General features: G+C 45.6%; 1 protein-coding gene across 9 annotated transcripts in view; it reads left to right on the top strand.

Moving 5' to 3' along the window:
* The window catches only part of RBFOX2 (RNA binding fox-1 homolog 2), an 839083-nt gene extending 818861 nt beyond the window's left edge, over window positions 1-20222 (top strand). For all 9 annotated transcript variants that reach the window (XM_033935143.1, XM_033935145.1, XM_033935146.1 and 6 more), the window contains one exon: window positions 18333-20222. In XM_033935143.1, the coding sequence (XP_033791034.1) occupies window positions 18333-18377 (45 nt within the window). In that variant the 3' untranslated portion in view covers window positions 18378-20222. The remainder of the gene's footprint in view (window positions 1-18332) is intronic.
* Window positions 20223-20963: the final 741 nt, after the last annotated feature.

Genomic DNA, 20963 nt, shown 5'->3' on the forward strand with positions numbered 1-20963 from the left:
AGCCCTAATGAATATGCATGGAGCAGATTTGCATGCTTGGCACCTCCATTATATGCAGATCTCTCTCATGCATATTCATTAGGGCTATCCTGAAAACCCGACTGGCCTGGTCGTCCTCCAGAACAGGGTTGGGAACCACTGCTCTAGACCTCAAGAAAGCCTACACGCATATACCAATTCATCCGGCTTCCAGAAGATACCTTCGCTTTCAGATCAGTCATCGTCACTACCAGTACAAAGTTCTTCCCTTCGGCCTGTCATCTTCTCCCATAGTCTTCATGAAGTGCTTAATTATAGTGACAGCAGCCCTACGATCCCAGGGTCTTCAGGTGTTTCCTGATTTGGACGACTGGTTGATCAAGGCTTCATCGTCTCAGGAGGTGACCTGGGAAACGACTCACACCATTTCTTTTCTTCAAACCTTGGGCTTCGAAATCAATTTCCCCAAAGTCCAAACTCCAGCCGACTCAACGTCTTCAGTTCATCAGGGTTATTCTGGATAATACTCTCATGAGGGCGTTTCTTCCTCCAGATCGCCTAGCTGCCTTGCTTCATCTCTGTCAGCAGATGTTTCAGCTACAAACGATCTCTGTGAGGCGCATGATAGTTCTCCTGGGCCACATGTCCTCCATAGTTCATGTCACCCCACTAGCCAGATTGCATCTTCAGACTCCTCAGTGGGCCCTAGCTTCTCAGTGGTGTCAGGCGACAGATCCGTTCTCACAGCATATCTCTGTAACCTCATCTCTTCTGCAGTCGCTCCACTGATGGATGACCTCTTCTAATCTATCCAGAGGTCTTTTCCATCTTCCTCCACATCACCAGGTACTCACGATGGATGCTTCTCCCTACACCTGAGGAGCGCACATGAGCGGCCTTCAAACATAGGGTTATTGGACTTCCAAAGAACGCAAATTTCACATCAATTTGCTGGAGCTCAGAGCAATGTATTACACTTTAAAAGCTTTTCAACATCTCCCGACCGACTAAGTTCTCCTTCGCACGGACAATCAATTAGTAATGTACTACATCAACAAGCAAGGAGACACCGACTATCTTCCCCTTTGTCAAGAGGCTCAAAAGAATTGTCTTTGGACAACCACCTGCAATCTTTTCCTGCGAGCAGTCTACATACAGGGCAAACAGAATTCCTTGGCAGACAACCTCAGCAGAATTCTCCAGCCTCACAAATGGACACTCAGCTCAACAACTCTTCATTCCATCTTTGCACAGTGAGTTATTCCTCAGGTGGACTTTTTGCAGCTCCCCACAACTACAAACTGCCCCACTTCTGCTCCAGGCTTTATTCTCCTCACTGCCTGGAAGCAGATGCATTTCTTCTGGATTGGACGCAGTTGTTCCTCTGTGCATTTCCTCCCACTCCTCTCATCCTGAAACCTCTTTTCAAACTCAAGCAGGAGTCAGCCACCATGATACTCATAGCTCCTCGATGACCCAGACAACATTGGTTCTCCCTTCTACTTCAACTCAGTACTAGGGAGCCCATACTTCTTCCAATATTTCCTACTCTGCTTACACAGAATCAAGGAGCTCTTCATCCCAACCTGCAATCCTACCTCTGACAGCTTGGTATCTCTTGGGCTGACATCATTGCATCTCTCTCAGCCTGTCCGCACTATTATTGACGCTTCCAGGAAACTAGCCGCTCAACAGTGTTATCAACAAAAGTGGACTCAGTTTTCTTCCTGGTGTTTCCGTCATCATCATCATGATCCAGCTTCCTTGTCATTGGAATTGGTGCTGGATTATCTACTTCATCTCTCTGATTCTGGTCTTAAATCTACATCTATCAGAGTTCATCTCAGCATTATTACAGCTTTTCACATACCAGTCGAGGGAAAGCCTCTCACTGCTCATCCATTGGTCTCCAGATTCATGAAAGGGCTTTTCAATGTTAAACCACCTCTCAAGCCTCTGCCTGTTGTCTGGGACCTTAATTTGGTTCTCTCCAGGTTGATGAAGCCACCATTTGAACCAATGGCAACAGCTCATCTCAAACTTCTCACCTGGAAATTTGTTTTTCTCATCTCACTCACTTCTGCCAGGAGGGTCAGTGAGCTACAGGCATTAGTCACAGATCCACTTTTCACAGTTTTTCACCATGATAAAATGGTTCTACGCACATATCTCCCGAAAGTAGTTACGGACTTTCATCTCAATCAGTCCATAGTTCTTCCAGTTTTTTTCCCTAAGCCTCATTCTCATCCAGGAGAAACGGTGCTGCACACTTTGGACTGTAAACGCACTTTGGCCTACTACATTGATCGGACAGAGCCTCATTGAATATCTTCCCAACTCTTCATCTCATTTGATCCTAACAAGTTGGGTCATCCTGTCACAAAACGTACAATATCCAACTGGTTGGCTGCCTGTATCTCATTCTGCTATACTCAGACCAGACTGCCTCTGGAGAGTCGTGTCACTGCTCACAAATCTGTGCTATGACAGCTTCTGTAGCTTTCCTCAGATCTATGCTTATTGAGGAAATCTGCAAAGCTGGCACCTGGTCCTCACTTCATACCTTCACTTCACATTACTGTCTGAAAATTTTTTCCAGAAGGGATGAGCACTTCGGCCAGTCAGTTTTGCAATATTTGTTTTCTTAAATGCCAGCTCTTCCCCCATCCCTTTCTAGTTAGCTTGGAGGTCACCTATTAGTGAGAATATGCCGCCTGCTTGTCCTGGGATAAAGCACAGTTACTTACCGTAATAGGTGTTATCCAGGGACAGCAGGCAGTTATTCTCACAACCCACCCACCTCCCCAGTTTGGCTTCTTAGATGGCTTATCTTAACTGAGGGACCGTGTGCCTAAGTCTGGCGGGAAGGCACTCGCACATGCGTGGTGCGGGTTATTCGCGAACTTTCTAAACTTAAAGTTGCGATTCACTTTTCAAGTCTCCGTACCGGGGCTTCGTCGGTGACGTCACCCATTAGTGAGAATATCTGCTTGCTGTCCCTGGATAACACCTGTTACGGTAAGTAACTGGGCTTTCTGGCCCACAGGAGTTACTTGCAGTTTCATGTCCTGGAGCAGCATTTCCAGTTCTCAGTGCTCCCCTGTGGCCTCATGACAGTATTTCACACTTTTACCAATGTGGTGGTGATGGTGGCTGCACACCTCCACAAGCCAGGTATCAGGTGCACCCATATTTGGACGATTGGCTAATCAGAGCCCTGTCCAAGGAGGAATGCGAACTGGTAGTTTTGAGAGGGGTCCTACTCCTCCAGGACTTGGGATGAATTGTCAACTTTGAGAAAATCCAGCTGTAGCCGACCCAGTGCATGGAGTACTTGGGAGCTTTGTTTGACACAGCCTTAGATCAGGTCTTTCTTCAAGAGCCATGCAGACTGAAGCTCGAGAAGCAGCTTTTGGACCTGCTACAGAGTCCGACTCCCATGGCATGGCATCTGCAGGTCCTGTGGTCAATAGCAGTTGCCATAGAGGTGATCCCTTGGCTAGAGTGCACATGTGGCCATTCCAAGACTCTTTTATCTTGATGGGCTCCTCAGATAGACTCTTCAGCAACTGTTTCCATGGTTACTGGAAGCAAAGAACAGTCTGCGGTGGTGGCTGCAGCTGGCTGCCCTCTGAAGGAGCATGCCTCTCCGAATTTCCTTCTAGGAGATTCTAGCAACCAATGCCAGTCAATGCAACAGACACCCAGTTCAGGGTTGTTGGACACTGGCTCAGCAAAAGTGATGTATAAATCGACTAGAACTCAGAGCCATTCAACTAGCGCTTCAGGCACTGGAAGTGTCTCTGGAAGGCAAGGCAGTTAAATTCTTCTCAAACAATGCAACAATGGTGGTCTGTGTCAATAGGCAAGGAGGCACCAGAAGCACCCTGTTAGGCCTAGAAGCTCAATTCCTCTTTCGATGGGCAGAAGCTTATTTGCAGACCCTCTCGGCTATGCATGTAATGAATGTGAAGACTGACTTTTCTCAGTCAGCAAATTCTCAATCTGGGGGAATCGTCTCTATCCCTCCAGGCATTTACCTCCTTAGTTCAGCCGTAGGGGCATCCACAGAGGTGAATGCCTCGACTGTAAACACAAAGGTAGATTGCTTTTACAGCCGAAGATATAAGCCCAGAAGCGCGGGGTTGGATGCATTAGTCCAACAGTAGCCAGAGAAAGGACTCTTGTACGTGTTTCCCCCATGGCTAATGCTAGGCCAAGTCATCTCAGAGTTGGTAGTCCTAGTGGTGCCCTCTTGACCCCGCAAACCCTTTCTTCCCTTTTGTTTTAATATGTTTATAATATTAGTTTTTAAATATGTCTTACAAGATTTAGTTTGTGTCATCTGTTTTGTTGTCCCCTAAATTTTGTAATTTTATTGAATTGTACATCGCTTAGAATTTTGAATAAGCGATCAAATTTATATTAAACTTGAAACTTGATATTATGTGGACCTAGTTCGCCTCCAGAGGGATGAAGGCCTCAGACAGCCAGTCCAAATGGATCTTCTCACTTAGGGACAGGTCCCTATCGAGAATCTGTAACACTTCGGACTTATGGCATGGCTCTTGAGCCTGCGGCCCTGACAAGCAAAGGTTACTTGGACGTGGTTGGTTCAACTCTGCTTAGAGCTAAGAAACCATTGACAGTAGCAGCCTATTCCAAGGCCTGGAAGTCCTTACAGTACTGGTGTGCTGTGGTTGATGTAGAGCAGAGTTTCTCAACTTCTTCAAGCCAAGTACCCCCCTAAGTCTCAACAAATATCAACCAAGTACCCCGTTCAAGCTCTGACCCCACCCCCATAATAATAGTACTAATTGTAATGCAATTTCTTTCATTCATTTTTCATTTACATACAATATAATCTTATTAATACATAACGGTAACCATAAAATATTTTTTTAAAACACAAAGCACACTCAGAGAAAATGTTAATTATTTATATTTGGGGAGTGTTTCAGAGGTCAAGGCAGATGACTTTAAAATATGCAATGTCACCTCAGTAACAACTATAGAAAATAGACAAATATAGTGCAAAATATAGACAGCAGATATAAATTCTCAAAACAGACACATTTCAATCACTAAATTGAAAATAAAATCATTTTTCCTACCTTTGTTGTCTGGTGATTTCATGAATCTCTGGTTGCACTTCCTTCTGACTGTGCATCCAGTATTTCCTTCTGTCTCCTGCACGCTTCCTCTCCGGACCTCATTCCCTTCCCCAACCAACTTCTCTCTCTGTCCCTCCCTGAGTCCAACTTTTCTTCCTCTCTCCTCCACACCTATTGGCAACATGTCTTCCGCTCTCTCTCACTGTCCACCTGTCTTTCTCTCACTGTCCATCTGTCTTTCTCTCATTCCCTCCCTTGCTGCAGAAGAAATGGGGAAAGAGAGAGAGATCCAGGGGGTCCTCTTCTGCCACATCCAAAATTTTCCCCTCTCTCATCCCCTGGATCATGTGCAGCATTTTGTTACCACTGCCCACCAGCCTCATGCCCATTTCTCCTTCTATCACCATTCTAGCACCATGCCACATCTCTCCTTCCATCATTATGTCCAGCATTCCTCCCCCTTGCATCCCCTTCAATCTGTCCCTCTGTTCTCTCTCCATCACCATATTCAACATTTCTCCCTCTCATCCTTCACTTCCCCGTGCATCTTTACCTCACTCCTCTTCCTCTCTCTATGCCCAATTTTCCTGTTTCTTCCTTTCCCCATATGCACCATCTCTTTTCCTCTCACTCACACACTCATGCCCAACCGTTCTCCATTTCTATTCCCTCCCTTTCTCCTATGTCCCAAGTTAGTGCCCCCTTCCTCCCTCCCTGCTGCTTCCCGAGTTCGTGGCCCCCTCCTTGCCTTTCAGCCTTTGTCACAAAACAGTGCTCCTCCCATGTCCCAATGCACTCCTCCCCCCCCTTATACCAGATCATGTCCCCTCTCTCCTTTACTTGCTCGCTCTAGGGCCAAACTTGCTTCCTTCAGGATCCTCAAGCTGGAATGCTTTTTCTGCTTTCAGCAGCTCTTAACACACTGCACATGGCTGACTCACAAGCCTTCCCTGTGATATTAGCTCTGATGTCAGAGAGAAGGCTTCCAGGTCAGCCATGTGCAGTGTAAAAGAGCCACTGACGCGTCCCTGCAATAAGTGCTGCTGATGGCAGGAAGGAACAGCCCACCTGGAAGGAGGTAATTGGGATTCCCCTGCTGACCCAGAAGGCTTCCCTCCAATGTCAACTCTACATGAGCCCTTACAGGAGATTTCCCTTTTAAATCCTACAGTCAAGATGGTGTTTTTGGTGATGACTATATCAGCTAGTTGAGTTTCCAAGTTACAGACTCTGTCCTGCAGGGAACCGTTCCTAAAGTTTATAGAAGCGGGGCTTTTCTTGAGCGTGGTTCTATTCTTCTTACTGAAAGTAGTCTCGGCCTTTCACGTTGATCAGGAAGTCCATTTGCCCGTTTTACACCGTACAGAGTCTAAGAAAAAGGCTAAAGCGTGGCATTTGCTGGATATGAAACTAGTGCTTCTCTGGTACCTCGAAGTTACCAATGAATTTCGCTTTTTGGATCACCTTTTTTGTTCTGACAAGTCATGCCAAGAAAGGGAGGCCGCTGTCTAAAGCCTAGGATTTCCAGATAATTAAAATGGTCATATTTTACAGAAAGGGTGGTAGATGCATGGAACAGTCTCCCGGAAAAGGTGGTGGAGACAAGAGACTGTGTTTGAATTCAAGAAAACCTGGGATAGGCACGTGGGATCTCTTAGAGCACGGGTGTCAAACTCAAATCACATAAGGGGCCGAAATATAAAACACAGACTAAGTCGCAGGCTGGATATTTTTTTTTTAAGATACTTACCCCCCTCCTTTGTTGACGTACAGTGTGGGCCCCAGCGGCTGCTCGGACGAGCACAAGATTTATGTGAGCATTGGATCAATCGCCACTGCTGCCAAAATCCACGCTGCGCGCCAGTAAAGGAGGAGGTTAGTCTTAGTAGAGGTATGAGCAAGAGAGCTCTTCACAGCCTGACTTTTCAAACTTTGAAGAGAGTTGGTACAACTGACAAGAAAAACCTGTTTCTGGGAAAAATAGACCCTTGTATAATACAAAAATGACTACAACCTGAGGTATATCTTACATAACATCTTGAAGTTGCAAGATGTATTCATTTACCCAGATCTCTGCCCCATGCCTCCAACACCAACTGATACCCCTTAAGGCAGGGGGGTCAAACTCAAATCACATAAGGGACCGAAATCTAAAACACAGGCTAAATCGTGGGCTGGGTTTTTTATTAAGATACTTACCCCCTCCTTTGGTGATGCACGGTGAGGGCCCCAGCTCCGGTGGCGGCTCCAATGCTCACAGGACTTCTATGTTAGATCAATCGCCACCACTGCCAAAACCCACGCTGTGTGCCAGCAAAGGAGGGGGTTAGTCTTAGTAGAAGTATAGGGATACAACCTCTCCAACCCCATGCAGGCTACAAAATAAATAAAAAAGATTTTCCTCTCTTTTAGGTCCTAGTTTACGGTTGCTGTCTAACACCAACACTTGCAGGATACACATTTCAAATCTGACATATTGTAATCACAAAATAGAAAATAAAATTATTTTTTCTACCTTTTGTTGTCTGGTCATTTTGCTTTTAGTCCCAGTTTCTCTTTCTGATTTTGTCTGTCTTCCGTTTCTCTTTCCAGTGTCTGCTGTCCATTTTTTTCTCCTCTCTTGCTCCAGTCCCTGTCTCAAACATATTGATTTTTCCCTTTCAACTTTTCTGCCTCTGTCTACTCAAATCTCACCCTCTTTCTCATCCTTCTCCTTTTTAAATTTTCAGCTACCTATCAATTTTCCATCTCCAGATCCAACTCTCCCTTTCTCTTCCCATCTCCAGATCCAACTCTCCCTTTCTCTTCCCAACTGCCCCATCCCATCTCTCCCCCTGTCTGCCTTCCTCCCTCCAGGTCCACCATGTCTCCCTTTCTCTTCCCAATGGTCTCCCTTCAAGTATCTTTTTCCCTCTTTCTCCACACTACCCCAGGTCCAACCTCTCTCCCTTCATCTTGCTCTCTTCACAGTCCAGCATGCCTTTCCCTCCAGCACCAGTCCCTCTCTCCTCACAGCCCAGCTTGCCTTACCCTCCAGCGCCGATCCCTCTTCTCACAGCCCAGCTTGCCTTTCCCTCCAGCACCAGTCCCTCTCTCCTCACAGCCCGGCGTGTCTTTCCCTATGCCACCGGTCCGATGTCGCTGCCAAACCAAGGAATCTGCCAGCCTCAGCGATTCGGCAGTGTTTTACATGGCTCCCCCTCCTGCTTTTCGCCTGCTGCGGTCTGTCTCCAATGACGTGCAACTTCCTCTTTCTGCCCGGGTGGACAACGGCAGATGGGAACAGGAGGGGGAAGCCACGGACAACATGCCGATTGCCAAATCACTGCCGAAGCCGGCAGACTTTCTGGTGTGACGGCGACGTCGGACCAGCTCGGGAGGGAGGACACACAGGGCTGTGAGAAGGGGAAGCTCGGGAGCATTGCCGTGGGCCACATAAAAAGGCCAGGTGTGCCGGATTTGCCCTGCAGGCCTTGTGTTTGAAACATGGGTCTTAGAGAGTGGAAGAGATAATGGTTACTGCAGATGGGCAAACTGGATGGGCCATTTGGCCTTTATCTGCCATCATGTTTCTATGGTTTCTATGTTTCTTTGCATATGTAGGCTGCAGTAAGTAGCCGCTGATCGTATTGAAAGCACACTCCACTATAGGAGTTGCCACCTCATGGGCGGAGACTTGGTTTTGCTTGAGGAAATTTGTAGAGCAGCTAATTGGTCTACCCCTCATACCTTTACCAGGTTCTATAGGGTGGACATAGCTGCCAGGAAAAAAGCCACTTTTGGGTCCTCTGTTTTGAAGGCAGGCTCAGCAGGCCCACCCTAAACACCAGGGACTGCTTTGGTACGTCCTTAGTGTTCACAACTGCTAGACACATTGCACTAGAAAGAAAGATTAGGTTCTTACCTCAATAATCAGATTCTCAAACCTCTACAACCTTGTTTTCGCCCCCAACACCCCACAGAGACTGCCCTCACTGAGGTCTGCAGTGACTTGTTCACGGCCAGATCTAAGGGCCTTTACTCTATCCTTATCCTTCTTGACCTTCTGTGAATCTGTCCTCTCCTGGTTTGCCTCCTACCTTTCCCAACACACCATTAGTGTATGTGTTGATGGGTCTTCTTCTGCTGCTTCCCTGCTAACGGTTGGTGTACCCTAGGGTTCTGTCTTAGGACCTCTTCTCTCTCTACACCTCTTCCCTCGGTGCCCTTTTCTCCTCCTTTGGCTTCCAGTATCACCTATATGTTGATGTCTCACAGATCTACCTCTCTAAGTCTGAAATTTCACCTAAAGTCCAAGAAAAAGTCTCTGCTTGTTTAGCTGATATTGCTGCCTGGATGTCCTGCCATCATCTGAAACTAAATATATCCAAGACAGAGCTGCTCCTCCTTCCTCCTAAACCCTCTGCTCCTCCTCCTTTCTCCATCTCTGTAAATAATACTGTCATTGTTCCAGTCTCCTCTGCTCGCAACCTTGGAATGGTCTTCGATTCTGATCTCTCATTTTCTACACATATCCAACAAGCTGCTAAGACCTGTCGCTTCTATCTCTTCAGTATCGCCAAAATTAGCCCCTTCCTCTCGGAGCACACTACCTGAACCCTTATCTAAGCTCTCGTAACCTCACGCTTAGATTACTGCAATCTACTCCTAACTGGTTTCCCAAAGTGTCGTCTCTCCCCCTTGCAATCTGTGCAAAACTCTGCTGCACAACTCATCTTCTACCAACCTCGCTACACTCATGTCACCTCTCTCCTTAAGTCACTTTACTGGCTCCCTATCTTCTGTCACATACAGTTCAAGATCTTATTGCTAACCTACAAGTGTGTTCATTCTGCTGCCCCTCAATATCTCTCTTTGCTTCTCTCTCCTTATACACCTACCAGAGAACTCCGTTCCTCAGATAAGTCACTCTTAGCGTTACCCGTCTCCTCCACTGCCAATTCCAGACTGTGTTCCTTTCATCTAGCTGCCCCTTATGCCTGGAATAAATTACTCGAGTTTGTCTGTCAAGCCCCCCTTCCTTTCCCTTGTTTAAAAGCAGACTGAAAACCCACCGTTTTGATATAGCTCTCAATCCTTAACCCTACTCCTCTGCCCTCCAACCCAGCCCACTGATTGACCATTCCCCTTGACTGTATCCATGATATCCTATTTGTCTGTCTTGCCTGTTTAGATTGTAAGCGTTTTCGAGCAGGGACTGTTTACTTATTCTTTGTGACTCTGTGCAGCGCTGCATGCGTCTGGTAGTGCTATAGAAATAATTAATAGCAGTAGTAGTAATAATCTTCTTTCTTGTAGATGTGTTTAGTGATCCTGAAGTCCTGCCCTGTTAGTGGGCTTTGCCTGCCACCTGCCTTATGATCAGTCCAAATTTGGAGAATTCTCTGTCTCTGATGAACTGAGAGGATATATTAAAAAAAAGGAAAACACTTAAGAATGTAAAATCTGGTTTAAGTCTCTGCTTGATAGCAGGACATGCAAGTAGCTACAGTTCTATATAAGACTAATATGTAAGCCTGTTACATTAACAGGCGCTAGAATAGATTAGTCTGATCCAGTATGGCTATTCTTCTTATGACTTACCCCCATATTCAGGCTACCATTTCCCCTTTTACCTTCCCTATTTCCACCAACTTAAAAATCTGTCCCCTTTCTCTGTCCTTCAGCTCCATAGAACTCACTCTCCATTCTCCCTTTCCCCATCAACCTTTGCTTCTGCATCTTCACTTATTCTTCCAGCTCCTATCTTCAGCCCCTTTATCTCACATGCCCCCTTTTTAGCCCCCAGCTTCAGTCGCAGTCCTTTTTTCTCACATGTCCCCTTTTGTAGCCCTCTTCTCCCACTTCCCTCTTTTTTCATCCCCAGCTCCCTTCTCTCACACATTCCCTTTTTATATCCCCCAACCTTAACCCCCTTCTTATCATTGCTCTTCCAGCCCTCAGTTATAGCCCCAGTCTCCTTATCACACCTGTCTTCCTTTTCAGCCCCCAAATCCAGACCCAGACTCCTTCTCTCACAACTCACCTTTTGCAGTTCCAAGTTCCAACCCTGTTATCCGAACTGTCTTCTTTTAACAGCCTCCTACACCAGGTCTCTTTTCCCAAGAATCTCCCTTTAAAGCCTCCTTCCCTCACATGTCCCATCTTTTCCCTTACCCAACATCACCCCATCTTTCTTTTTCTTCCCCCTTATTCAGAATCACCCAATCTCTCTCCTCCCCATTCAGCATTACATCTTATCTCCCTTTCTCAAACAATTCAGCATAGCACCATTGCCCCGTCTCTTTCTCTCTTCCCCATCCAGCATCTCTCCCTCTTCTTCTCTAGCATGAAACTATTTATCTTCCTGCACCACACCCAGCATTGTTCTGTCTCCCTCCTTTTCATTCCCCCAATCTATCTCTCTTCCCCAATCCAGCATTGCTCTCTCTCCCTCCCTATTCTGCATCACCCTAATATCTATCTTCCAGTTCCCCACCCAGCATTGTTCTGTCTCCCTTTCAGCCCCCAATCTATCTCTCTTCCCTTATTTAGCATTAGAGAATGACACGGGGAAAAATTCTGTCACCGTCCCATCCCCAGACCACCATCCTCTGCACCGCCCCGTCCCCGCTGGTCCTTTCACCGCCCCGTCCCTATCTCTGCCGTCCCCTTCACCGCCCCGTCACCGTCCCCGCTGTCTCTTTCACTGCCCCGTCACCGTCCCCATCTTCAGCGTCTTCTCCTCTCCATCCCCCCATCCCCAGCACCCTTCATGCGGTCCAGCAGCTCCCTCCCGCCGGCCAGCCATGCATTTCCCTCCCTCCCTCCTTTTCCCTTACCTTTTCTTCTTGAAACTGGCGATTTCTATCAGGCTATGAGCTCAATTTCCGGGGCACAGACTTCGCACGCATGGGAGATTTCGTCCATCGGACGCTGCAGGACCAAGCGGAGACCGATGATGTAGAAGCTAAGTGGTTAACACTGAAATCAACCATACATGAAGCAACTAGCCGCTTCATAAAATAAATAAACGACAAAGAAACAATAAACCCCAATGGTTCACCGCAGAGATCTCGCGTTTCTCTCCTACAAGCGCACGGAGAAAAGAGAGGCAAAGGTAGAATATAGGACCAGTTCTACAGTGGTCAAAATGGCAGGGAGGCAAAACTTCGAGTGGAAGAAATTCTGGCAAAAAACATTAAAAAGGGGGACAAATCCTTCTTCAGGTATATTAGTGACAGAAAAAGGAACACAGGCGGAATAGTACGCCTTAGAAGACCGGACGGAAGTTACGTGGAAGCAGATTCCGATAAAGCCGAACTACTGAATGAATACTTCTGCTCAGTCTTCACCTGTAAGGCACCGGGACACGGTCCGCAGTTGAAGGCAACACAAAGCACAGAAGACCCGTTTCAGAATTTTGAGTTCACACCAGGTGAGGTTTACAGTGAACTGGCAAGACTCAAGGTGAACAAAGCCATGGGACCAGACAATTTGCACCCAGGAGTGCTCAGAGAATTGAGCGATGTCCTGGCGAAACCATTGGCTGAGCTATTCAATCTCTCCCTAAGTAAGGGGAAAGTTCCCCTGGACTGGAAATTAGCTAATGTCGTTCCTCTGCATAAAAAGGGTTGCAGGGCAGAGGCTGCGAATTATAGACCGGTGAGTCTCACATCAATAGTGTGCAAACTCATGGAAACACTAATTAAAAGCAAATTGGACACGATCTTGAATGAAGGGAATTTTCGGGATTCCAGTCAGCATGGATTTACCAAGGGTAGGTCCTGCCAGTCCAATCTCATCAGCTTCTTTGACTGGGTAACAAGAAAGTTGGACTTGGGGAGTCTTTGGACATCGTGTACCTGGACTTCAGTAAAGCTTTTGACAGTGTCCCACACCGTAGGCTGCTAAGCAAGATGGAATTGATGGGGTTAGGAGAGACACTAACTGCATGGGTCAATGATTGGCTGAGTGGCAGACTTCAGAGGGTGGTGGTAAATGGTACCCTCTCTAGAACATCTGAGGTGACCAGTGGAGTGCCGCAGGGCTCGGTCCTGGGGCCACTCCTTTTCAACATATTCATAGGGGATCTGACTCAAGGACTTCAAGGTAAAATAACACTATTCGCCGATGACGCCAAACTCTGTAATATAGTAAGTGAATGCAGTTTACAGAATTATATGGCACAGGACCTGCTTACATTGGAAAGTTGGGCCTCAACCTGGCAGCTAGGCTTCAATGCTAAGAAATGTAAGGTCATGCACCTCGGAAGCGGAAATCCATGCAAGACGTACTTCTTGAACGGAGAAACTTTAACTAGGACTTCAGCAGAACGAGATTTAGGAGTAATCATTAGTGCAGACATGAAAACTGCCAATCAAGTGGAGAAGGCTTCATCTAAGGCAAGGCAGATATTGGGTTGTATCAATAGAAGTTTCGTCAGCCGAAAGCCTGAAGTCATAATACCGTTGTACAGGGCCATGGTGAGACCTCATCTGGAGTACTGTGTGCAATTCTGGAGGCCACATTACAGTAAAGATGTGCGCAGAATTGAATCGGTTCAGCGGACAGCCACCAGGATGATCTCGATGCTCAAGGGTCTCTCATACGAAGAGAGACTGAACAAATTGCAGCTCTACACTCTCGATGAACGTAGGGAGAGGGGAGACATGATCGAAACATTTAAGTACCTCACGGGACGTGTCGAAGTGGAAGATGATATTTTCTTTCTCAAGGGACCCTCGGCCACAAGAGGGCACTTGCTCAAACTCAGGGGCGTAAAATTTCATGACGACACCAGAAAGTATTTCTTCACAGAGAGAGTGGTTGATCATTGGAACAAGCTTCCAGTGCAGGTGATCGAGGCAGACAGCGTGCCAGACTTTAAGAATAAATGGGATACCCATGTGGGATCCCTAAGAGGGTCAAGATAAGGAAATTGGGTCATTAGGGCATAAACAGGGGGTGGGTAAGCAGAGTGGGCAGACTTGATGGGCTGTAGCCCTTTTCTGCCGTCATCTTCTATGTTTCTATGGTTGCCTGCTAGAAAATTCTCCTCCGATGCAACCGGAAACAAGAAGTTGCATCAGAGGAGACTTTTTCCAGCAGGCAACGCGACGCAACTTCTATAAGGCTCCGGCTGTAATACAGCTCGTAGCCTTATAGAAATCACCAGTTTCAAGAAGAAAAGGTAAGGGAAAAGGAGGGAGGGAGATGCATGGACGGCCGGCAGGAGTGAGTGGGCTGCCAGATCGAACGCTTGTTCACCGCGCGTTCACTACTTGTTCACCGCCCCGTGCTACCATTCACCGCTCCACAGGGCGGTGAATGGCCTTGTCCCCGAACTCGCGGTGACCTTTTTTTTGGTCACCATTTTGGCGGGTTACCCTCGGGTAGCCGCGAGTAACAACCACCGTGTCATTCTCTATCTAGCTTCACCCCATCTCTCATCTCATCCATCATCATCCGCTCTTCCCAATCCAGCATCACTCTATCACTTCTCCCCATCCAGCATCATTCCATCTTCTTCTCTCTCTATGTTATCCCATCCAGCATGTTTCTGTGTCTTCCTTCCCCTCCATCAAGAATCACCCCATCTTTCTCTATAAATTTCTTCCCTCATCCATCACCAGCTCATTTCTCAATCCCTTCCCCCTCATCCAACATGGCTCCCTTTGTCTCTGTTTCCCCTTTCCAACATCCACAACTCTTCCAGACCCCAGCGTTTACCTAGCTGGGGTCCGCTCACATTCCCGCTGTCTTCTTACTCCTTCCCTGGACCCTCTTCTGCTCTTCCCGGCCTCTTCTGCTCTTCCTGGACTGCTGCCTCATCTTCAGCGCTGCCTGGAGCCCCTGAGGGATCGCGGCAGAGCCGCAATTAAACCTCCTGCCTGCCCTGGGATCACAGCAGAGCCACGACCCTGCCTGCTATTCTCCCCCACCTGGAAGTTCTCGGACCATGACCCCAAGGCCAGGAACACCCCTCTCATGCTTCCACCCGGAGCAGTCTGCCGCCCCCCCCCCCCCCCCCCCTTGGTGGGCCACTGCCACGTACTTCTCCCGGGGTTTCCTTGGCAGATGGAGAGAGGGGGGGAGTCGCCGGCGTGGTGGTCGTCACTAAGGTTGAGGAGGGGAAGGACTGAGTGCGAGTTGGGTGGAAGGAGGGAGCTGAAGACAGACTTTTCCAGGTTGTCTGTTCGCCTGTGAAAAGGCTTCCAGGATCGCACAGTTTTGGCTTCCCCAGCGCTTCCCTGCTTGGCGGTGTACTGTGCATGCGGAGGCAAGGAGTTTCAATCGTGCATGTGTGGCTAAGGTTTTTATTATTATTGATTAGTGCTGGTTGCACACAGTTTTTATATCTGTTCAGTTACTTGAATGTTATGTTAATGGATAGGTTTGTTACAGAGCAGAACAGAATTGTGGCATCGGGGATTTTTCCCTGTTTCCCTCCTTTTGGAATTGTCTGTCATTACAGAACTACTTGATTGCTTTTGTACAAACTGAGGGGGCAGGAGCTGCTCCCTGGAAAGAAGGCATAGTTCAAAAGAGGATTGGCAGCATTCTGCAAAAAACTTATGGGTTCAGATGCATAATCCTAGCATTCAGGACCACTAAACACATCTACAAGAAAGAGGATTATTGAGGTAAGTACAATTCCTAATCTTTCTTACCAACATGTTTCCTTTGCCTTTACTTATCAGATGCATATGCAAAAAAAGCATTATGTATTGCTTTTCTTAGTTCCGTTTTATGAAGTGTGTAAGGGCAGTAATTTGCTTTGAATGTCACTTTTCAGATGTCAAAGTATTTGATCAAGTTTAAGTGGTAAAATTTGCATTAGCTCGAGCAAAGAAGTACAGTTGTGTTGAATTATTGAGGGAAGAATCTGGTGCACAGTGCTAGTTAGCCATTGTTTACCACCAAAACAAATTAGTATGTATCATACTAATACATTTTATGTACATTGAATATTTAATCTTTAATATATTGGAACCCCTGAGGCAGGTCTTTTGGCTGAAACACCGCCCATGTCGGGTTTTGGAGTGGAGTTTGCTAGTGCATGTCAGTCGGTCTCTGCTTTTTGTTTTCCTGGTTTCTCCTATCATTTTTCTTACGGAGAGCTGGTTCTTCCTGTTCTGTCAGAATTTAAACAGCATTGATGGTCACTGGGAAAGCACAATATTTCTAATGCAATTGTGATTGCTATAACTTGAGAATTTTACATAGCAAGAAAGAAACATGTATTTAAATTATAATCCATATTAATCCCAAGTTATTTAGTTTAATGGTATATACTCCAGGATGTATGCAATTTCACAACATCCACAAAGGGCTAGATTCACAAAGCAAATCGATCGTGTACCAATCAGTTTGCGACCCGATTTTACTCCAGCCTGATTCACTTACTTCTGTGCTGATCCGTGCATCCAAATGAGGGGAACGGCATTCAAAGTAGGCAGAGACGCGATTCATCCCCCAAATTTTTGAAACCGACTGGGCTGGCCGATCAACACAAGAAGCGACTGCTGGGGTCGTAAACGTCCTTTCCCACTGTCCTCGGCCTGAAATCCCAGCTCTCTGCTCTACTCTGCTCTCTGCCCCTTCCATAGAACTTGCAAAAAAACAGCAGGGAGGGAAAAAAAAGTATTTTCTGGCTCAAGTGCAGTGCAGCGTCTTGAAAGCTGTCTTAAGAAGCAGCCGTATTTTTTGGATCTGGCCCAGTATGCTGACCCCACTTCAACCTGATGTACTTCCAAAACACTTCCAGATAAACCTGACTAAACTTAGCATGCCAATGTAATTTCGAAAGTTCTCTGTAATGTCGCTGTCTGTATACAGTCTCTTCCCTTGTAAACCGCTTAGAACTGTTTGTGGTATGGCGGTATATAAAAATAAAGTTGTTGTCATTATTATATTAATAATCAGAAGGGGTCCTCGGTGGTCACTGCGACAGCAGCAGCAGGATAATGGGAGCACATTCGTCAGGTTCAAAGCAGCGCCAGTGGAAGCAAGATCAGAGATCACTATGATAATGCAGATGCCGCGCCGACTCTCCTGCTCTCTGCCGCCCTTCCCTGCAGTGCAAGCCTGTGGTTTTAAAGCAAGGCTGCATTGCGGGGAAGGGTGGCAAAGAGCAGGAGAGTCGGGGTGGCAAGAGCAGGGCTTGGCTTGAAGGGGAGAGCAGGAGCGTCGGCGTGCATTAAAAAAAAAAAAAAAACAAACCCGGACGCAAAGCACATGCGCAGACCATCTGCAGGGAAAGCAGATGGTCTGCGCATTCGTCAGGATCGCACATTAGCGATCCATGCGGTCGGAGGGGGTGTTTCTCCGAGTGCCCTCATTTGAATTTTTTCTTGTTGTGAATTCGTCGGGCCTGCTGGAATCGGCCATGGATTGCCCACAGAAGTCAGGTTAGTGAATCTAGCCCAAAGTCCTGTATTCTTTTTTTTTCATTATATATCATTGTATATGGTACTTAGACCCTGTCCAGTGAATCCCAGAATGTACCAGGCAGGGGCAGGACATTGTCATTTTGAGGAGGGTGGGCCCAAAGGCAGGAGGGAGAAGATATTCTTCCTGCCTACTATGCAAAGTATGTGGAGGGGTCATGGGATTCCGTTAGGCCATCAAGGTAACCAGGTGACCACAGTTGAGCTTGGCCCTGCCGGGGGTCATGTGAGTGAGTCTGCTGGGCCACCAGGCTATTCTTTTGTGAGGGGGGCAGAGGGGGGGTCCAATGGACACCAGTGGGTTTTGGGAAGGGGTAACTCAGGCATGCAAGAAGTCTGTCGGGGCAGGGTGGTCTTGGTGGAGAGAAGGGGTGCCTTTAGACACCTCTTCTCACAACCAACCAACCCTCAAAGCTGCCCTGGATCAGACATTTAAAACATGCTGTGGGCTTTCTAATGACTGCATTTAAATGCAGTCTGCACTAATGGTTTCAAAACCATTAAAGCATTCTGCGCTATTCCAGCACTAATTGCCTCTAGCACTGGCATTAGATCCTGAGCATTGGCCTATGAGAGTTATGTTCTTTCTCAAGTTGTTGAGGGTCTGAGAAGCCATTGCACATGAGAAGAGCCTCACTAGTTCTGAGATCTAGGAAAGCTATCATCACCCTCTTAAGTGACTGAAATGATAATGTAGTTGTAATCTTGTTAGCAAAATCAATAGATACATCATTCCGTATTTATTCTGTTTTCTTTGCCTGTTTTAACCTTTCTTTGAATAATCCTCTCTCTGTCTCTCTCCCTCCAGGCAAGTTTATACCGAGGCGGTTACAGCAGATTTGCTCCTTACTAAAGTGACGTGAAACCCTCCCCTCCCTAACCCCAAATTCCTATGTGCAGTGGGACAAGACCCCTCTGGTTCCTGAGGCCTGGCTATTGCAATACCTACTAGTAAAGGAACTCTATAGCAAAGTCGAAGAGGAATTACAACAACAAAAAAAGCAGAAAATAAGAAAATACTTTTTTATACCTCACTGTGTCCTTTAAATATTTTTTGCCTTTAAATTTCTGCCTTGATTTTTTTTGTTCCAAAGATTGTGTAGGTTTTTTTTTTTCTTGAGTTTTGTTCTGTGGGTTTTTTTAAAACTGTGGTAAAAGAGAAAAGTGCAGTCTTTTTTTTCCATGTATATACAATATGTACTTGCTTAGTTTATTATGCAGATCATGGAAGAAATGATAACAAAACACAACTGGCAAAAAGTTATGATTTTTAGGAACATAGATCATGGCATTTGTAGCAGCTCATGCAGGTGCAAAAGCTACATTACCAGGGTAGGAAGTGGGTGCAAGGAATTGTACCCATTTGGAATAAGAAATCTTTCTGCCCGCATAGAGAACTTCATGCAGTTGGAATCTCTAAGATCCTTTGCGAGTCCAGTAAACTATTCAGATATTGCTGAAAGGGATTCTGTTGAGAATTTTTTTTTTTTTTTTGTTACATTCTAAAAATTGACCCCATTCTATCAATGATATTCTCATATGCTTCTCTACTTCTCTACTTTACCAATATGTGCACAATGTAATGCAGTACTTGGCAGCATGAGAATTTTGGAAGATGAGGAGAGAATCCTTTAAAATTTTGCAACCAAATATAGAAAGAACTGTTAGAAACAGAGGATAGGAGCTGGAAATGCTAGGCTTTGTCCCACCTTAACAGTAAATGAACCTTCCAACTTTTATGTATTTTGTTGTGCGCCCAGAATCCTCTGGGTTGATGACCTTTACCCCTTATCTCCTCTCTCATCAAGTTTATATTTATCTCTTGAACCATAAATAAATGTGTGTATAAAATGTGGCCTTCAATTGATGTCCAAGCAGAAAACTGTTGTCCCCAAGGGAATCAGTGCTTTTACCTTTTGAGGTTTTTTTTTTTTTTTAAATTACTAAGCAGAATTTTGCTGCCATTCTTAGAAAGAATCAGATTTCTGCTATGGGAAAGTAGTGATTCTCCATCTCCACTTTTTTCTGAGTTCTTTCATGGACCTCCATCTTTGAAATTGTTCTAAAATATAATGGATGTGGGTTTAATGATATCATGAATAGATGTGCAAGAAATCTAGGCTTAAGTTTAGTCCATCCAGTCTTGAGTTATTTTCAGATGGTATACTTTATCTTAGGTGTTCTCAACCCAGTCCTCAGGACACACCAAGCCAGTTAGTTTTCAAGCTATCCACAATGAATATGCATGAGATAAATATGCATGTACTGCTTCCATCAGGTGTATCCCAAGGACTGGGTTGAGAATTCCTGCTTTATCAGTATGGTATTGAATAGGAAAAGGCCATGCACAAATTGCACTAGAAGAATTGGCATCAGAAGTGCTGAGCTGATTTTAAAAAGTTCAGAAATTACACAGGATCTAGTTTGACTTTTCATAAATTTCTATTTAATTGACCCTGTGTGTATAAGGCAGCAGAAAGCCAGATATAAAATCACATGCTGCCTTATATTAATATATTTATTAGCTTGGTTAACCCTGTCACCAGTGGTGATTCGGGACTATACTAATTAGTTGTTTTTTTGTTAAACCAATTCTTTAATAGGAACATAAAAGATTGTGTGGGCCTGTTATGGCATTGATAATCTGGTTGAACCAGTTTGGATTGATTTTGAAAATAAAAGTTCAGTCTTTCCTATATATTTACACCTTCTGAAGAGAATTCTCCCAGAATCCCATGGTGACAAAGATTGGAAGTGAGAATTTACAAATGACATTAGTCTTAAGATTGTTTAGCTATCATCAATTTTACTAGCTCCTCTGAGATTTGCATGAATTTGTTTTCTGGGGTGGGGAGGTTGTATGTTGTTTTTTGTTTGTTTGTTTGTTTTTAAATCTTACCACTTTTGCCTGCAAAAGGCCTTGTCAAGCATCACAAGAACCCAGAGCTTGTGGGGTTCCTCCACACGATTAGTTGACCAATAGGGCTTGTCTCTTGATCAAGACTTTTTCTCTCCTCCTTGGTGTATACCACCTTACAAGTGTGATACTATTTCAAAAGGAAGATTAGTTGGTCATACCACTTCTGGTCTGAGATGCCATGAAAAATGAGCAAGTTTACATCATGCTTTGGGTTTATCTGAGAAATTAATGTAGTATTTCCCTAAATTAATTTGAGGCAGCTGACAGTTTTGCAAGTCCTGAAGTAATGAGCATGCAATTATTCCATCAACTTCCATCAAAAATATTTGCCCTCCAAGTTTAACTAGATCCACCAACATTTTAATGATTTCTAATTCCAGGCAATGTACTAGAGTTTGAAGCAGAATTTTGAGAGCTTATGTAAGATGTGTAGATATAATGTACCTATATATGAGTCCTCATTTGAAAACATTTGAGTTTTCAGACTCTGTATGACTTTATTAGATAGTAATGCACAGT

The sequence above is a fragment of the Geotrypetes seraphini genome, chromosome 2 (assembly GCF_902459505.1).
Source record: "Geotrypetes seraphini chromosome 2, aGeoSer1.1, whole genome shotgun sequence".
In the NCBI taxonomy this organism is placed as follows: domain Eukaryota; kingdom Metazoa; phylum Chordata; class Amphibia; order Gymnophiona; family Dermophiidae; genus Geotrypetes; species Geotrypetes seraphini.